We start from the raw sequence: 15,282 nt of genomic DNA, 5'->3' as shown, positions 1-15,282 counted from the left end.
ATGAAATAGGAGCAGCAGAACAGAAACAGGATTTGAAGGAAGTATTAAAACCTTGGTTTGGACATGTGGACTTTATGGAACCTTTGAGACATTCAACGGGAATTGTTTAGGAAGAAGTTGGATGTGTAGGTCTGCATAGGAATATATATTTGTGTGTCATCTGCATAAAAGGAAAACGCAAGTTATAGATGCGCATAGTATTGTCTAAGAGAGTGTAGAATAAGAAGATGAGAGGACCTAGAATACAAACTTTAGAAAATTCAACTGATATAACCCAGGAGGATGAGGAAACGCTTGCCAAGGAGACAATACACTAGGCAAGCCAGGACTGTACGGTGTCACAGGGTCTAGAGAAGAAAGCCCTTGAAGAGAACAAAATGGTGGCTGCTGGGGGTGGAGGACAGGGAGAAATGAGGAGCTGCTACTCACTGGGCATAGTTTCAGTGACGTAAGATGAATAAGCTCTAGAGATGCACTGTACAGTTCTGAGACTATAGTTAAGAACATTGTACTTTACACTAAAAAATCTGTTGAGAGTAAATTTCAAGTAAAGAGCTCTTTCCACAACAAAACAAAAATACATTTAGATAAAAGAAGGGAAAAGAGATGTTAAGTGCCATGGAAATGTCAAGTAAGATGACAACAGGAAAAAATATCCTTTGGCCTTAGTTACAAGGAATTCATTGGCAAACTCAGGGAGAGCTGTTTCTATAGATTGACAGAGCTGGAATCCAAATTGAGGAGAGCTGAGAAGTATAATGAGGAGGTTACATTAGGTCTTCTCTAAAGTTCCCTCCAACTCCAAAATAATATATACTTTGATTTCATGCTGCTAGCCAGAGTTTCCCTTTGTCACAGGTTTCCCTACTCACCCTACTCTCGGTGACTAACATTGAAAGAAATGACTGGCAAAGATTTTATTACTTGAAGCATCATTACAACCTCAAAAAATTTTTGGACAAATGATTTTCCTATACTTTTACATATATAGTTTCGCTTTTGGAAAGAATCTAGAGCACAAAAAAATCTTCTATGATTTTTCCATAGCACCAACTGAAGAAATATATTTCCAGGAATTGATTTTATTTTTTGGGTCAGGACTGCAGGGATAAAATCAGGTCTAGAGTTTCCATGTGGATGAATTTGGAAGTGAACAGATTCAAACTGCAGTCCAGGGATGTCTCACTTTACACTAGACTGTTTTTCTTTTAAATTGAATCACTTTTTCTGGGCTTTGTGAGTTAAGAAAACACTTTCAAAGAACTGATTTTGTATGTAAACAGAATGCTTGCACACTGCTGCTTTTCATCTAAAGAAAGGTCCTATATTCTCACTGTCTTGGTGAGATAGAAATCTGATAAAAGGGCATACATAACATTGCCACTCAAAGTGTGATCAGTGGGGCCAGCACCATCAACATAAGCTAGGAACTTGTTAGAAATGCAGAATCTCAGGCACCACCTCAGACCTACCAGATCAGAATATGCATTTCAATAGGACCATCAAGTGATTTGTTAAGATTAAAAGGTAAACAGAACGTGCATTTTTTCTCAGAATTTCCTTTTTAAAATCACAGAATTCCTTGTTACTCTGCTATGATATTTAAACTTATCCATGTGCATATTAGTCATTTATGGGATAAAAATTAATCATTTTATTTTGTTTTAAAATTAAGACCTGCAGTGGAGTGCCAAGGAGATGGACAAAGTATATTTTGCAGACAAACAGGAGGTTACTCACCCAGCTCATGGCAGAACATGACTTTTTCTTCTTCCCTTGCCAGAAGTTGATAATTACTTACATTGAACTATTTATCCTTCCTCTTTTTTATTAATAATATTTGTAAGTTTAATTTGAAATAGCAAGGTTACCTGTCATGCTTTTTGTACAGGATTTATAAACTTGCACTATTTTCTGTCTCTTTAGCCAATTTAGGAGAACATTTACACTTTATTACATGACTCATCCCTGGTGATTAACATCTGTAATGGGCAGAATAAACTCAACCTGCAGTCTCACCCTTCCTTGCTCCAGCTCTTACTGGGAGCCCCACTCTAACCTTTAACCAGGGCAGGAAAAGATTGCTACTGCCCCCTGCCGGCCTATTTTATTTTTTCTTTATTACAAATCCGTGACTTGAAGAGGATGCCCAAGGATTTTGAGCCGCTAAAGAAAGCTCAGCGAAGGGGCTTTCCCTAGTAAAGAAGTAGAGAGATTCTTTGGGAACAGGCAGCTAAAATCAAATGAAAACACTCAAGGGGCGAGGAAGGTATAAAGGGCTTCTAAATTAAATTATCGATCCTCAAGAATCATTTTCTGCATATGGGTTTCTCTATGCCAAGGAAATGTCCCCTCCTTTTCAGCACAGGATTCCTCTTTTGCCTCTGGGTTCCACTGATAGGTAGACTACCCACTCCCCTACTGTAATTTCAGTACTATCGATTCTGTTCTCTGCTTCGCCCAGTTTTCTTTTCCCACACCTAGATCGTATTCCCTTCTTTTTTCAGCTTCAAACTCCCGTCCCGCCCACCCACCAACAGACTCGCATTTCCAGCTCAGACCGTAGCCTCCTTCACCCTCTCCATCTATCCTGACCTCTGCTCCTCTCTGGTCATCACCGCACCCCTTCAGCAACCCTTCGCTGAACAGCCAGTCACTCCTTGCCTTCAAATAGCAGGCATGTCCGCTCTGGAATGCCTCTCCCCGACCCCCGCCCCAAGCGACTGAAAAAGGAAACATGCGCACTTCAGAGCTAGGAGCTGTCCGAGTGCTGAAATTTATCGGCTGGGTAAGATCACGTCTCCGTCTCTTTCTGTAGCCCTCATTCCAGCACAGGATCTCAGCAATTTTGCCCTCTTCTTCCTACCCACTCTAGCACGCAGAGTCCTTTCTTATTCCTCATTTACAACTTCTTTTAAAAAGAGAACATTTTCTAGAGAAAAGAGATTCGCTAAATAGAAAGGACATAAAACAAAAGCCACTGCAACCGACTTCCAGCATGGCATTGTCACCAGCCCCCTTTGCATGGTGATGTGATTAAGGTAGCAGCATTTTTATTATTCAAGGAAAGCAGCTGGGGATCCATCAGTTCTAAGGCTTTGTCTCTCCTGGGTTAACTGATGGTCCTAAGCCCCCGTTTGACCTGACCATGATGCCTAGTACTGGCACTTTTTGTTTTTTCTCAGCAAACTGTACAAACCCAAATCTCTTTTTGATTTTCAAGGAAACTAGATTCCTGCCAAATTGTGAGTCTGGACAATAAATAGATACTTTGTCTTAGCTTCTTTCTGGAATCATTTCGGGAATATTTTCCACAAGCATCACAGATACAGGAATGAACCGGCAGCTAGTGAACATTTTGACAACCTTGTTTGCATTTTTCTTAGAGACAAACCACTTCAGGTAGGTGAAACGACTTTGCATGCTGATATTTTCCACATGAAAACTGTTTGAAAGAGAACGTGTCATGTAATTTTTATCTATTTTTCTATGTCCTGGACCATATTATGCTAATTTTATAAAGGAGAGTTAGAGTTCTTTTGTTCTTTTAAAAAGCTTAATTATGGTGGGAAGGTGGTAAATTTTCACAAAGGCAAGTTTTATGATGCATAATCCTACTTTATGCACTTGAATGCTTTTTCACAGCCAATGTGATATTAAGATACTCTGATGAGTTGCATGCTCTTTATATTTCTATATAATGGTGATTTTTTTGTTTTCAAATTCTTCTGCAAGTCATTTAAAGGGATTATTGAATGCAATGCTTTTCATATGGTGCAACTGATTGAATTAATTTGCTAGGAGCATGCTCATTTTATATAAAATATAAAAGAACCCAAATTCTTAGCCAACTTGGGACTTCTATTGTATTTCAATAACTAGATGCATACTATGAGAACTACAATTCAGGAAATTTCTTGAAACATCAAAAACATTTAAAAACTCATGCTATCACTGTAGTGTACTGTTCAATAAATTTAGAAATCTTATTGCCTATCAAAACTAAATTAATATGACATCTTTGTATTTATCCATGCATGAGAAATGGACTATGCATAATTAAAATAAGCAAGAAATCATTATTTGCATGCTTGCATTTTCTACTTAATTTATAAATCATTTAATCAATAGATACCTCAAAATATCAGATTATTAGCATTAAGTGAAATAGCCATCCTAATAGCTAAGAGGTTCTAAGACAAGATAGAGATAAGAGATGTTCGTACAACAAAGTATAGGACTCTTCATTTAATTTTCACCAAATTTTATGGTATTTTTTCACAGAACCAAGAGAAATGGAACATATAGCAATAATGCTATGAGTACTGGGAAAACCCTCTATGTTCCTTTCAGGTTCACACCTCCTACTATGATTAAGAAAAATCGTAGGCTGGGTTTTATTAGAATCATCATCATCATCATCTTCATCACCACCACCATCACCATTATAATCAAATAATACTTGATTAATCAGATGAATCTGCTTATGGGAATGTGAGTATTTCTAGGTGATTGTATCAATTTTAACTTTTACCAAATGTTTGTATCATCTTTGCACTTATATTTAATATTACTTCTTTGAAAAACTGTCAAGAATGTGGTATTTTCTTAGTGATAAGAATTAACAAGATTATTTGTTAAACTATTGAAAATAAAGCTTGAAAATACATACTTTGTGGAAGAAATCAACATTCAGTCAACAACTATGTATTGTGAAAGAATTCATTTCATTACAAACCAAGTATGCTCTTTTTATAAGCCTTTTAAGGAAAATAAAAATCTGAGAAGTTGTCTAATTACCATTTAGTGTCTTAATGCAAAAGACAAACTGATTTAGAAGTTCTTTTTCATGAACACTTTACTAGAAAGTCAGCAATTTAAATGCTAATATATAAATAACAATGATAAAATAGAAGTACAGACGTGCTCATTGTTGACCTATTTTAGAATGAAGTTAAATTTACAAGTGAAGATTTTTTTTTAGACAACACATTGAAAATAGCTGAAAGTTGGAACAGAATCTAGCAGGTGAGAAAATGAGCAATGGGATAATAAGTCCATGGTCTACTTTGTTCTGCCCATCTTATTATACATATGTAGAAGACTTACATTAAGGGCTGAAATGCTGGAAGAATATTTTGAAAATCGTGAGGAAATGAGACAATCACATAAATTTTAGAAATTATCATCATTTCCCTGATGACACTAGAAAGAGCTTTATATATCCATAAAACCTAACCTAAAGCTATGCATGCTGTGTCATCTTAAACATCTTATGGCAAAGTTTCGTAACTTAGGAAATATGACTCAGGATTTATACCCTTTATCACTTAAAGTTACCTCAAGACCATATACACGTTAGGAAGTTGACCAAAAAGTTTATAACTTTTTTCTTATTAACATATCAAATATATTTATAAAACACGATGTCAAACATTCTGTGAACATTAGTTCTCAGGTGATAAGAATGGAATTGTTGCTAAAAGAGTTAATGATGTGTTTAGGGCGGCTTTCTGCAAAGACCATGACTCCAGGTCTGGAAAACAACCTTCACAGACCCTATCTCCTTCAGATTTTTTGGACAAATTAATGGGAAGGACATCAGGATATGACGCAAGAATCAGGCCAAATTTTAAAGGTAGGTTCCACTTAAACTTATGTTAATTAAGTCTATGGGAAGTCCAGATGCTTGAATACACTGAAAGTTTTCAGGACTTTTTATTACGAAATGAAAACAAAAAGCACAGTATTCATTTCATTTTCCCATTCTTTCGAACTAGTTGATTTAATAGCTTAAATTTTATGTGTTGTTTGCACACAAACACATAAACTTGCAAAAACTTTCCTCATTTGTGTTCTGTTCCACAAGGAAAACTAAAATCTGAGATTACTGCCACATTCCCTATGTTATCTTGAGTGGGAGTGTGACCAGAAGCGAATATAAGAGCAAATGATGGACTTGATTTATATGAATGATTACAGCAAGGTCTTTGGTTTGGGTTTTAAATACCTACTCCTAAAATGAAGTTTAAAATTCAATGTATAACATACCATTATATATACTTTCAAGCACTCATTTTTAAACCTTGTAAGAAAAGGCTCTAATTGAATATATTACAAACTCTTGGGTCCTCTTGTTTAAGTATTCTCATTGTTTATTTGAAAGTATTTATCAGAAATTAACAAAGAAGATCATAGAATTGTAAAGTGCATATGTCAAAGATGGTGGATACTTTGTTCGATTAGAAACAAACCAAAAACTTTGGGGTTCTTGTATGTTTAGCATTACAAAAATGTAATTAATAGTCTGCAAAAATTACTTTTGATATATTTGATTAATTTTTATTCTGAATCAGAAAAATACTGAAATAAGAAAGTATCAGTTATTTATGGAATTGCTTTGATGTTTTAATTTTAAAACATATTTTAAATAAGTGCATTTTATTTTGTAATTTAACTTAAAATAATGCTGTGTGAAATATTTATAGTATTTTATAAAAGGATAAACCTATGATAGTCTAGGTATTATGTCATAATTCATGCATTGCTTTGGTTTTGCTTATTAACTATTTAATTGGATTGCTTTCCTTGAGGGATTAATTTTTATTATTGGCAAATATAAGCATGAAAACTAAATAATAAATTCCTTCTTTTTTAAATGTTGCACCTCTGAATATACCCAGTGAAGGCCACATTACTTAAAGGAACATATCAGATTTTTGACAAAACAAATATTTTGATTTATAGATTAAATATAAAAAAGAAACAATAGAACTTAGTTCAAAGCTCAATTTTCCCCAAAATTTTCATGTTCACCCCATTTCATATTAATTTTATGGTTACTGGAAGTCAATATTTGAAACAAAATCCTATGAGTAACTAGTTGAGAATCAGCTTTGTCAATGAGACTGCTCACTCATATATTTATTCACTGAGCCATCTAATAACTTTTTAATCTGAACTACACACAAAAAACTAAGTACTGCATGTTTTGAAAACTTGAGAGATGTAACAGATTTGGGTGCTACCCCCAAAAATTTCGGTGGAAAGCGCAGATGCTACAGAAACACATGTATAATAATATAATACATAATACTAGATAGAAAGAGATAACTAGTTAATAGTTAAGTAACATTAGGAAGTACAGATAAAATACTACAGGATTCCAACAAAAGGAAAGATGATTTTCTGTTAAGCTATTCATGGAAAGTTTCATAGAGAAGGACCAGAGATGGAATTGTTTCAAATTTATGAGAATCCTGTTTAATAGCAGTTATTAACATTATTTTCCAGAAATAATTTTTTAAAAGGGAAGAAAAGTATAAAGAGTAATAAAACAAACACCCATGTTGTTAGTGCTACTTTCAGTTCAGTTCAGTTCGGTTGCTCAGCCATGACTGACTCTGCGACCCCATGGACTGCAGCACGCCAGGCCTCCCTGTCCATCACCAACTCTCGGAGCTTGCTCAAACTCATGTCCATCGAGTCAGTGATGCCATCCAACCATCTCATCCTCTGTCACCCCTTCTCCTCCCACCTTCAATCTTTCCCGGCATCAGGATCTTTTCTACTGAGTCAGTTCTTTGCATCTACTTTAAGTGACCACACAGAATAAGCAATAATTTCCACACCGTTTTTTTTCTGGTTCTTTTGGGGATGTCACTCTTTGGAAATTACATTTCTCATGATTCTAAAGAATAAATAAATGAGAATATCAAGTATAGCAAAGCATGGCCATGTTTTTGAGATCTGTCCTAAAGACCCAAGTACAGGATGTTTCAAAGACTTATCAAAGGGGAATAGGTGAATATCATTTAGGACTCTTAACATTAATGAACTTTACTGACTTTTCTCTCCCTTTCCCTTTAACTCTCACTTCAATGAACTCTGATACTCTTTCCTAAATGTTTCTTACATGGACCATTTATATCAGAACAATTATAGAACAGCTCCCACAATTCTCTTTACTGTGAGGATTTTGGTTTTCCCTGGATGTAAAACATTCCCCACTATTTTAGACAGACGTGATCTTCCCTCATTAGTGTTCCCATGGAACTTTATATGTCTAATATAGTTCTATTGCATATTCATGATTTATCAACCCATCCCCATACCACACCTTATTTTATATATATATATATATATATATATATATATATATATATATATGTAAAGAAACTCTCCTTTTCTCCAGAATGAGGAAATAAGGACCAAGAAAGAAAGGAAAATGCAGATCGATTTTTGAAAATTAGTGCTTACAATAAATTGTAGTAGAAGTTGAGGGCGGAGGGAACATTTTTAAGAAATGAAGTATAACTCACTCACAGGTGTACAGCATAGTGATTCAGCTTTTTTTTTGCAGATTATATTCCATTATAGGTTACTATCAGATATAGGTTACTATCAGATATTGGCAAGGGGTGGGGACTTCTGAGGAACCCACCAGTGGTTCTAGTGGCTAGCAAAGATGATTTTAGCTGAGTTGAGGAGAAAGAAATAAAAGAGATAATAAGGAACTTGTAGCAATAAGGATACTAGGAAAACAGTAGTACTTACTATAGCTGATTAGCAATGTATCAATGAGAAATTTTATAGAGTAGCTAGATATGAAAGGTGATTAGGAAATGTGATTGTATCTGGAATAGTGATAGACGCCCTGTAAATGCCAAGACCAAACTGACTATGATAACAATAAACATGGTGACAATGAAGACAATGATATTGAAAATAACAATAATGATGATTAATAAGAAGACAAAAAGGCAGAATCTGACCACAAGAATACAAGCAGAAGCTAAATATGGGCTGTTGAGAAAAAGGGAATGGCTTTTCTCGAAGCTGTAAGAAATAATAGCGCATTTCTCTGTTTTCTTTGATGCCATGTACTGGCATGGGAAAAAAAGTGTATATGCACAACTTTTCTTATTGGAAGAAATTTTTCCTGCATACTTTCAAGTCAGTAAAATATTTCATGTCTCTTCCATATCCCTAATGGGCTCTGAAAGATGTCATAATGGGCATATATACAAGGAAGGAAGATGGATGTATGCTAGAAAAGGGAGCCAGAAATGATTCAGACTTAGACTCTGTAATTGAGAGCCATTCTTAGAAACTATCGAAAAAAAAAAGCTTTTCTGATGTGCTGAAGCATAGTATATAAACAAAGTCATGAGTCAGAGCTGCCAATTGCATTCCATCTATGAGATCCTCAGAGACTTGGGTCAGATCTCGTCAAAACATAAATTTTGAAAATCCTCACTTCAGATAAAAACATAAGCTATATCTACTCACAATTACCTGTGTTGAAACCATGGTAAATGTTGATTCTATGTCAACAGAGAAGCCTTTTTCCCCACTTGGGTGATTTGTCTAATTCTCAGTTGATTTGTCATGGTGTTATTCCATCATCCTATCAGATATTCCTTTGTCAGTATTATTGTATCTTGAAAATGCCACTTTAAACATTAAGCTTTTCAAGAAGCCAAATGAAATGCTCAAACCTGGGCAAAACGCATTAGTTCTGATTTTCTCTCTTTGAAACAAAGCCTTTATCTATTTTAATGAAATTTTCTTTGAAAAGAAAATTAACTTAGGGTTATATCCTAAGTTTCATCCCAATGTGAATAAATGCATTTCACCAGAACATTCATTTTGGGATAGGATCTGGAATAGATAATACCAGGAGATAATTATTCCCTCTACTTTTTTGTTCATGCCATGCACACTGATTTTTTCCCCATATCTGGAGACCTAAATTTGAAAGTGTGATGTGTGACATTAAAACCTACATTTGCATGCAATATGGTTTCCTTTATTTTCCAAGGAGTTATCAGCTCAAAAGGTGTTTCAGATGCAAGTAAGAAACAGATTCACTTCCAAAAACCTCGAGGTCTTCAGGTTTCTCCCCTTGAAAAGTCTCTAGTCTGTAGCCAACAGGAGCTCAAGATCAGGCGTTGTGCTTATCAACCCCTGTAGGGCCTGACCTGAGCATAAATGTCCAGCAGGGACACTTGGAAAGAGTGATTCTCTCAGTTGGCGGTAATGAAGCCCTAGCATAATCATTTCTTTGATCACCCTGCTAGATGCAGGCATTAGATATTACCATGGATTCTAAGAAAAAGAATAGAATGCTTACAAATATCAGAAATATTTTTTGCAGAAGAATTTGACTTGAATGCAGAAAGCAGTCAAAACCTTCAGACACCTAAAAGGGTACAGCTATTTTAGAATCACACAATAGGAGATAAAAGGGGGAACCGGTTACTGAAAGGAAAGTCTGGCTGTATCAAAGAGAAATTTATATATGATAGTTTTACTCAAGTATGATGTAGATGAAGAGTTTTGAATATCCAAAATCCATTAGCCGTGTCACAATTTATTTTAGCTTCATTTGCATATACTAGGCTGCTATGATGGGCCTGCAAGGTGCTTGTCAGGAATTTGAGGTAACATCAAGAAGGAGGCATCTACAGTATTTTAACACACTCTAGCAATGTCTACTACAAAGTATAAGTTCACTTATTGAAGTATGTCTTCCATTTCATGGTGACAGAGTAGTAGAGTGGGAGGGGTCTTGGACTTGGATCCAGAAAATGTCCTGGATCAGCCACTTTGGAGAAGAGATGTCTCCATCTCTCTATGACTCAGGTTTTATTCTGACTTTGCTCACCTCATTTAGGCTGTTCTGAATATCCAATGAAATCATAAATCTGAGTGATTTGCTTCTAACTATTAAAATTATTACAAGTAATTTGTATTATTATTACCAGTCTTTCATTTATCTTTTATAACTGACACTGACTATGTATTCTCAAAACTTACCCTTCATGGTGATTGGGTCCTTAAAAGTTGTTTGAATTGTTTTTTAATGGGAAAAAAAAGAGTCAAAGAAGTTCTAGCATTTTAGAGTCCTCCCACAGTAACCAGGATGTAGATGTTATATGTCTCAGCTGGTTCTTTTTTTTGCTAGTCCAGTGGGAAGATTTTCAACTTGAGAGGGCTATTTCATATTCCTAGTAAACAAATACTGGAGTGGCTTGCCATTTCCTTCTCTAGGGGATCTTCCCGACCCAGGGATAGAACCCAGGTCTCCCACATTGCAGGCAGACGCTTTAACCTCTGAGCCACCCGGGAATCCCTAAATATGAAACAAAAAGGGAGCCATTTGTGTGAAGGAATTATCTTTATCAAATCTTTATTTAAATCTTATCCTTTATTATTTTCTTAGATTCATTTTTTTAAATGAACCAAGTAAAAGACATAGAACCAATTTTGCTTGGTCTAGAAAGGACTCTGAATTTGATGCAAGATATGTGACTGTCCTTTCTGATGTATTTTCTTGTCCAGTTACTGCAGTTGCAAGGGTCACTGCACAAACGTGCTGAATTGATTTCCAATTTTAGAATAAGTATTTTAAAAAGAACATTTAGTCTCTGCAACATGGCAGGTTAAGAGCACTGGAAATGGAAGCCCATAATTTAGTTTCTGAGAATGCATTGCTCCTTGGTTGATTCCGTGTGACTTCATATCCTTAATTTTCATTATTGAAAGAGCCTAAACATTTTATCCTGAGTTCTATAGTGCTTTCTGTTACTCCCCATGCTGAAGAACAATTCAGTCAATTTTGTTCATAATCTGAGACCTCGTTTTAAGAAATAATGGCATATATATCAGGGTGTCTCCGTACTTTAAGTGTGGACATTGTAATGTGTCTAGTTGGTATAATCAGGTTTAGAGAAAAATAGTTATCACCTTGTTCTTGGTGGTATTGGATCAGACATGTTTGGTCTTAAAAATGAAAATATAGTTGATTAAGCCTCATTATAAGGTCTTTGGAAGCATTCTGTGTTCTCCTCGGAGTTAACACCTAAGAGGCTGTCTTGACTGTAGGAGGCAACATTTTCTCATTGACTTTTTTCTTGAGAGGACTACTCTGAACACTTGTGACTGATTGCAGATACTTTAAGCCATGTGAAGCTCACTAAAAGAGGGACATAAGTAAAAAGAATAGGTCCCTAACTGGTATTCTTAACTGTGAAGGACCTGTATGAATAAAGTAGCTAGATCTCCACTTTGGAGTTCTAGTCTGGCTAGCCAACCAAATGTGGTCAGGGGGCAAGTACAAGAGGGAAACTGGACACTCTCTCTGACTCATGTCCTGGCACCCTCCACTCCTTTATAAAGTACATGAGTACACCAAACGGTGGCTCTGTTTCATTAACATATCCATCCAAGAGGGAAGAATCAAATCCTGGGTTAAGTCAAAATGTGGAAACCGAACAGGCAGTTACCATGAATGTGACTGAATAAGTCTTGTTTCCTTTTTTTTTTTTCTTCTGTTGGGAGGTGGCTCATACTTTCTTGAGGAAAAATAAGCTACACCTGCCCATGCACTGTCAAAGCAACAGAATAAATTTGCAGCAAGGGAGCACAAAAAATTACATGTAAAGGTTTTCCATCTTTATATTTCTATCTAAACATGCAATTCTTTTGTTTATTCCTTTAATAAATAAGCAGTGAGCAGTATCTATGTGCCAGGAACCATGTTCCTTGCTAAGTATACAGTGGTAAACAGAAAGTTAAGCTTTTAAATGTCAGTTCTCACTTCAGTAAAAGCTGGAATATAATTTGTAAGTTTAATGCTGTACCATCCAGGATCTTTGCAGGAAAGAGACGGCACATTCCAACAGGGTGTGGGAGAGTTTGGAAAAAACCAATCCCTAAAGGGAGAATGTAGTACTCTGGGACTGTCAACAGTAGATCTGAAGAGGCGAGAAAGGGAGTAGCTGCCAGAACCGAGAGAAAGCGGCTCTAAAGAGAAGCCACGCAGTGAGATCTATGGAGCTATGGAGTCAATATGTGCCGGCTTAGCAAGGAGGAAGCTAGTGAATAAATATTCTGACCTCACTCTCCTCCTGCATTCCATTTTCTTGTGGACTCTCTCATTGGCCAAATCCAACCAGAAGTCTGAGGGCAAGGGAGCTCAATGATGTAGTAAACCCAGAAGGTCAGCTTCCCAGAGTACAGAGAAGAACAAAAGAGAGAAGACAGAATCTTGAGGTGGGGGGGGAGTGGAAGATAATCAGCATGAAGTCAGCTCATGAGCAAAGCCACCCTTCAACTTTGGGTGACCAAACAGACAGTTCCCAAACTGACAATCACTCTCGGGAAAGGAGGGAAATGAAAATGGGATGCCACCTGGATATATTATCCCAATAGATACATGATACCTCCAAAAGCAGAGAAGAGAGAGGAAGATAATGGAACGTGATAGTTCTATTTCCTGAACAGATGAGTTAAAGAGGCGCAAAGGGGTGGCGGTGAAGAGGGAAAAAGGGAGGAGAGAGAGGTCTTCCTGTGGAATATACAAAAATAATTAATATTGTTTCCTTTCTCTCTGATTTAACATGTTTATACGTTTGCTAATATTGTTGTGTTTGCCCCTCAGTAATCTGCCCCCCTCCCCTGCCCTGGGCTTCCCACGCTGGAATGTGTTGTGGGCTTAGATTTGAAGCACAAGACTTAAATGCCAAGTCTCTCGGGGCAGCATTTCTGAGACACAGCCTTTCCTCCTTGCTCTTCTGTCTGTACAGAGCTGAAGAAGTGTTAGACGCCTAGGGGCAGAGAAGTGTGTATTCTGAGGAAATGGTGGGTCTAAGGGACAGTTGCTTGTTTTCTGCTCTTGGTTGGTTTGATTACTGCACCTGAAATACAGCTACTTATCATGGCAATTCTAACTACTTTAGGAAAACCTCAGAACCACTTTACCACCTAATTTTTCTTTCACTTTTAAAACCCAAGTGTACATAGAAGACAATATAATCTATCTTCTTCTGATTTATTTACATTTAAATACTTCAAGATGTGGGTTTCTAAGAACAAATTCATGCCCGACAAGGCAGCTGAGATTTCTTTTATCAGGCTTTCTCTTAGCAATAGATAAAGCACCCTTTCTCTTTGCACCCTTCCCCCTTAAATGTATTCAGAAAACAAGGAGTCTGTTTATTTAGCTTTGAACCTCCAAGTCTGAAAAGTGAAGGATACACACATTTGGTAAACCACACTGTAACAACACCAGTAAGATGATCATTCAGGATAATTTATATATATACTGGAGTTCTCACAATGGATTTCTCATATTCTACTTTTTCTTTTGAATTAACTGTGGTTTTAATACGTGAAAGTTGTATAGAGTATGCCAAGTCAAATGACTTATGATTTAATGCTAAACCAAACTGGCAACCAGTCAGATGTGTTTCTCAAACCACGCTTTTCAGAACACCTGCTTTAGAGCCCTGCGAGTACTGTTAAAAAGGCACATGGCTGGTCCCACCTTTCCAACTCTACCTCTCTAGAATCAATGAATGATGGGATGTGTAAACAGCCACTTTAACAAATTCATTACTCCCTATAGTTTAAGAACTACAGGTCCAGAATGAGAAATTTTTGCTCCTGTGTCTAAAGAATAATATCTTCCTTATAGTATTTTTCCCCAAGATACTGTGCTCCAGTATTGCCTTACCAAATAAAGGTGGGGGACATCCTACAAGAAAAAAATCTAAACTGAGACTCATGAGGCCTTGTTTTAATTACAGTTTTGCCCACTGTGACCTAAAGCATGCCACCCAACCTCTCTGGGATTAATTCTTATCATCTCCAAAATAAAAGACTTGGACCAAGATGTCTATTTCACTTCTAATTTGGATAGTCCCTAGTCTTTACAGTCTAAGTGAATATTTTTGAGTATGTCCCTTTCTAAATTACTGATTCACCCACAGAAGAGCTTGGATGCAACCAATCTTCCCAGAGAACTGGTCTCTGAGAAATTATTCTGCCCAGAATTCTTTACAGTTGTTTATATCTTATTTCAACTCCCAATATTTCAAGGATGATCATTATTCTCTGGAAGACTCTGGAAGCTTCCAAGAGGATTAGTGAAGGAATCAGCCATTCACAATTTTTTTTCTTGCTCTTAAAAGGCTTGCATGTAGCAAATTCATGTACAGAGGCTGCTTCTAGGAAAAGTAGCTATCGTGTTTCTTTAGTTCAGCATCTAGCCAAAGACGTTTCTCAAAACACTAGTTCCATGAAATGTTCTCAGATATAAGGTTTAAAATGTAAAATAAGAATGGAAATTCTGCAAAACATCCTCTAAGAGACTCCCAATATTCATTAGCATGTTAAAATGTTTTGAAAAAAAGCCACAGTAAAAATATACAAATAAATGTTTTAAAAACTTTTATTTTTAACACAAGGGCTTATCCTCCACTTATTTAATCATAG

The 15,282-nt window shown here is 36.3% G+C and overlaps 1 protein-coding gene across 2 annotated transcripts in view; it reads left to right on the top strand.

The window, feature by feature from the left end:
* The first annotated feature begins 3,334 nt into the window (after positions 1 to 3,334).
* GLRA2 (glycine receptor alpha 2) overlaps positions 3,335 to 15,282 on the top strand; it is a 206,737-nt gene continuing 194,789 nt past the window's right edge. For both annotated transcript variants that reach the window (XM_068962485.1, XM_068962484.1), the window contains exons 1-2: positions 3,335 to 3,402; positions 5,505 to 5,638. In XM_068962485.1, the coding sequence (XP_068818586.1) occupies positions 3,335 to 3,402; positions 5,505 to 5,638 (202 nt within the window). The remainder of the gene's footprint in view (positions 3,403 to 5,504; positions 5,639 to 15,282) is intronic.

Source organism: Capricornis sumatraensis, chromosome X (genome assembly GCF_032405125.1).
Source record: "Capricornis sumatraensis isolate serow.1 chromosome X, serow.2, whole genome shotgun sequence".
In the NCBI taxonomy this organism is placed as follows: domain Eukaryota; kingdom Metazoa; phylum Chordata; class Mammalia; order Artiodactyla; family Bovidae; genus Capricornis; species Capricornis sumatraensis.
Note: the sequence above shows the minus strand (reverse complement) of the source record. Positions and strands in the feature narration are given on the sequence as shown.